This window comes from Rhinopithecus bieti, unplaced genomic scaffold (assembly GCF_001698545.2).
Source record: "Rhinopithecus bieti isolate Rb0 unplaced genomic scaffold, ASM169854v2 scaffold_48739, whole genome shotgun sequence".
Taxonomy (NCBI): Eukaryota; Metazoa; Chordata; class Mammalia; order Primates; family Cercopithecidae; genus Rhinopithecus; species Rhinopithecus bieti.
Window position 1 is genome coordinate 639027 of NW_016820251.1, and position 4310 is coordinate 643336.

The 4310-nt window shown below is 48.5% G+C and overlaps 1 protein-coding gene across 2 annotated transcripts in view; it reads right to left on the minus strand.

Moving 5' to 3' along the window:
- Positions 1 to 4310, minus strand: part of PRDM6 (PR/SET domain 6) — a 110102-nt gene that overhangs the window by 104622 nt on the left and 1170 nt on the right. For both annotated transcript variants that reach the window (XM_017859759.1, XM_017859760.1), the window contains one exon: positions 3851 to 4310. In XM_017859759.1, the coding sequence (XP_017715248.1) occupies positions 3851 to 4310 (460 nt within the window). The remainder of the gene's footprint in view (positions 1 to 3850) is intronic.

Below are 4310 nucleotides of genomic sequence, written 5' to 3' on the forward strand. Positions count from 1 at the left end.
AGAGAGAGAGAGAGAGAGAGAGAGAGAGAGAGAGAGAGAGAGAGAGAGAAACAAAAGCCCACGCACTGAAGCCAAAGCTTCCTCCCACCCGGACGGTGTCTGAAATCTAAGGTGCTCGCTGGTCTTTGATAGAGGAGGCGCAGGGCAGAAGGGGCGCAGCGGACGTTCCCGGTAGCACGAGAAGCCTGCTGGTGTGCCACAGGGCTCGAAGTTGCCCAAACAGGACCTGCGTTTTCCACCTGGGTGGGGAGGGATTAGGGAAGGTCAGAAAACACTCGCCCTCCTTTATCTCTTTCCTTGACCCCTTAGCAAGCAACCGGACAAACCAGTGTTAGGCCCAGACTTCATTTTCTCTCCCCAGCCCCTCTCCCTAAACCGTTGGAAAGCGTGGCATTCCCAGTAAGGGAGCCTCAAGCCCTGCTCCCACACCCATGCACACAACGGCGCTGTTTCCAGCACTGTTCCCTGCGCAGGAGGGTTCCAGTAAATCCCCAACTGGGAAAGTTGCAAGGTGGTCCAATTCTCCCCTGAGACACCCAAAGTGGCTCAGTTCCCGCCTCCCGCCCAGGTCCTAGGGAAGCACATCTTCACAAAAAAGGCATGAAAAACTAATGGGTTCTGCTGAGAGAACAACCGAGATGCTCCTCAGACATGCCAGGCGCACCCGTGACTGTGTCTCTGTACTTTTCAAGAGTAACTGACAATGTTTCAGGCAACACACCAGCTCCCAGAACCCGGGAAGAGGCCACTCCGATGAAGCCTGACTAAATCAATGACTTCAGGCAGCCCAGCAGCAAATGAGGGCAGAAATATTAGAGGGGGAAGGAAGGGCCCTATCCCCCATTTATATCGCAGGAGGCGCCACTTGATTTTTAAGAGAAGGCAGCAGCAGCAGCAAAGCATTCAGAGCTTTGGTGGAAAGCGTACTTCAGTCACAGGGTAAACTGATACGGAGTTAGTAATATACTGGAGAAGCTCACCCAGGCTAGCTTGCAGTTTCTGCTGTTTTAAAATCTTTTAGAACAAAAGAGAGCTACAAGCCCCGTCACTGTAACATTTGTCATAGATGCCAATAAAGTTTCAAGGTGAAACTAGTGTTCCTTAGTTCTTTTCTTACAGAGCAATGACATGCATTGCTTATCCTAGGCAAAAAGTTACTTCGCTATAAGGGAAGGGAGAAGTAAGGAGGCACCCCCTGACCCACCCTGCCCTTTTTATTTCGCCTTGTGAGAAAACGAGAAAACAACTCAATACCTATCCTTTTAAGCACGAAGTGAGAAAACGAAGCAATGCTAAGTGGTCACTTCACAGAATTCTTTTAGAGGGATATGACAAAAAAAAAACTAAAAGAAAAACTAGGGAAATCTATACATGTTAAATTAATAGGAGCTTCTCTCTGCCTCCACCCCCACTCACATACAACTCAAGAATGAGGAGACGCTTCTGTTTTTCACAGCCTTTCAATAACCATTATGCCAACTTCCCCTGCCAAAGGAAATGACTTTCCCAGTATTTGTATTTCTGACTTGTTTTAAGCCCCTATGTAGATTAAACTCAATCACATTTTATCTTTGTAAAAGTATATCCCATGGCTTCAAATGAGTGCCTAAGCTTACTTGTCCAGAGAAGCTCCTGGAAGAATGGGAGATCTGTTCTCCCAGCATTACACGGCGGTATCTCAGCTTTTTATTTTCTTTCTCAATTGCCCTTTAATTAGTGAGCAACGTGGGGTGTAACTCTAACAGGACAATCTAATTTTCTTTTTCTTTTGTCTTTCCCCTGCACTTCACACACTGAAACAATCTAGTTGGCTCAACAGGAGATACGAGAAGATTAATACAACATAAATCATTTAAATAAAATTGTAATTTATTTTCTCCAACCAGAGAAAAAAGTTATCCAGACAATAAACTGGTTCAATACTCATATATTAATTAGGAATCTATCCTAATTCTTTCTCGGATTAGACTAAGTTTTCTCTGGTGAAAATGTATTAAATCTTCAGACTGCATTGTAAACAGTAAGGAGCTCAGCACACAGCCAGGGATTTGGGGTGTACTGCTGGTGACTTCTCTAACATATATTTAATTCAGAAGTGAAACTGCAAGATTGATGAAGCAATCTCAGCCTGCAATGGCTATATTTCACTTAGCAGTAAGACATGCCTTTTCCAAGGCACTTTAAAAGTCTCTATTTCACAATTTAAAATAATTGCTTCAAAAACACACATTCAAGAAATTCAGTAGGAGATAAGTATTTTTTGAAAACTGTTGGGAGAGTATAATTTTGTAAAACTTTCTGAAACTCTGAAATACAAGTCTTCTCAACTGCACAGCAAAATTAGAGTTGAAACCACTATTTTAAGCCAGTGCTTTACCCTCAAACTTTATAAAGAAAAAGTAAATACGATTGCTCTTTTTGTTGGTAATTATTATCTCCGTCACAACTATGTCCAACATAATGAAAATATTCATAGACCTCAATCACGAGGCAGTTGCCCAGTGGTTTTTTTTTCTCAAATCAACGACTTAGGGAATCCTTTAAAAAGCTACAACTGAACTTATTTTGCTTGAAAACGAATTAAGAAGTTCACAGAGCGGTAGACATTTTGCAAGAAGCAACTTATTCAAAATTGAATAAAAATAAATGTTTGTAATTAACTTTACTTATACAGAAGCCAGACGAAGGAATGAGATGAAGAAAATAGCTGAATGAATGCTGATCTTTCAAATCCTGTATTGTTTTCAATCTGACGCTCTTAATATACTTTAAATGTTATCTCCAGAAGTCTCGGAAAGCACGTTTAACACTCCCAACACAGTATAGGTGTAAACACAGTATAACTTCTGAAATTATCAAAAAGAAGCAGGTATCAAGCAGTACATATTGCTTGATCGTCATTTAGAGTTTTGCTTCCAAATCGCCAAATGGAACTGTACTTGAGATAAGCGTTTCAAATTGTGAATATAGGAACCGAAGCTATAGGAATCCTGATGTTTACTTAGGCATTTGCTATTAACTTGGAGGAAGAGAGGAGTAAGCGTCTTTTACTAAATTACAGTCACCGTAATTTCTAAAAACAAATAAATAAACCAACATGGGTTATGAATGTTTGCGGGGTCAACGGTGCGCGGATAAAGCGGGATCAGTGGAATCAGCGGAGAACAGAAATTTTCTTCTCAGTAAGTAGCAGTCATTTTTTTTCCTTTTTCCTTCTTTTTAAATGAACAGTAGATCTAAGAATACTGCCTGCCTTCAAGGAGAAACGGACTCAATATCATCCAAACTTCCTATTCCAGTGAGGCCTGGCCAGCGAACAGCTTCCGGCCGGTTCCCCCACAACCCCGCGGCCCGAAAATGACCTGACGCAGTCACCACCAGAGGTGGGGTGGCGAGCAGCAAAAACAAGCCCTGGTCTGCGTACTCCCCAGAAACGCTGAGGGTCCCTCCCTCGTCCCGGCTAAGGCCAGGCAGGGCCGGTCCCAGACACCCCCTGTCACACGCTGCCACTGCCCGCCTGGCCCCGGGCACTGTCCAGCGGGAGGGCAGAGGTCTGTTAGGCCGGGTCCACAGGAGACGCTGGCCCCAAACACTCGGGACTGTGAAGCAAGTGAGGAGAAGGAGGGAGGGAGAGGGAACCCCAAAGTGCCACCGGCCGTCCCATCCGTTCTCTTTCCTTCTCCAACGCCAGAAAACTTTTGTCAGAGATCGGGGAGGCGCGGGCCAGCGGCCAGGACCCGCTGCTCCCCCCGCCCCCGTGTCACTCCTATCTGACCCGCCTCCCTGACAGGCGCCCGCGCCCGCCGGCGCCGGCGCCCAGGGAGAGAGCGCGCGGGCTGCGGCTACGTACGGTTGTTGGGGTCGCTGGTGTGCTGGTTGAGCGGGATGATCTCCATGCGCTGCTGGCCATACAGGTAATAGTCCAGCTCCTCTGCGCTGCAGCGGAAGCGCGGGGCGCCCCGGCCATCCCCGCCGCCGCCGCCGCCGCCGCACTTGGTGGGCCCGGGGCCGGAGGCGGCGCCGAGGCACAGTTCCTTGGGGGGCAGCGGCTCGGCGGCGACGGCAGCGGTGGCTAGAGGAGCGAACACCGGCAGCTGCGACACCGGCAGGGCGGAGAGACCAGCCAGCGCGGCGGCAGCGCAGGAGGAGGCGGAGGATGCGGAGGTGGAGGAGGAAGCCGGGGTGGACGAGGCGGAGGAGAGAGAGGCTGGCCGCGGGCGCAGGCTGTCTGGCGGAGGCTCGGCGCGCTCCGGGGGCGGCGGCGGCGGCGGCGGCGGCGGCGGCTGAAGTGGCTGCGGCGCGCTCAGGGG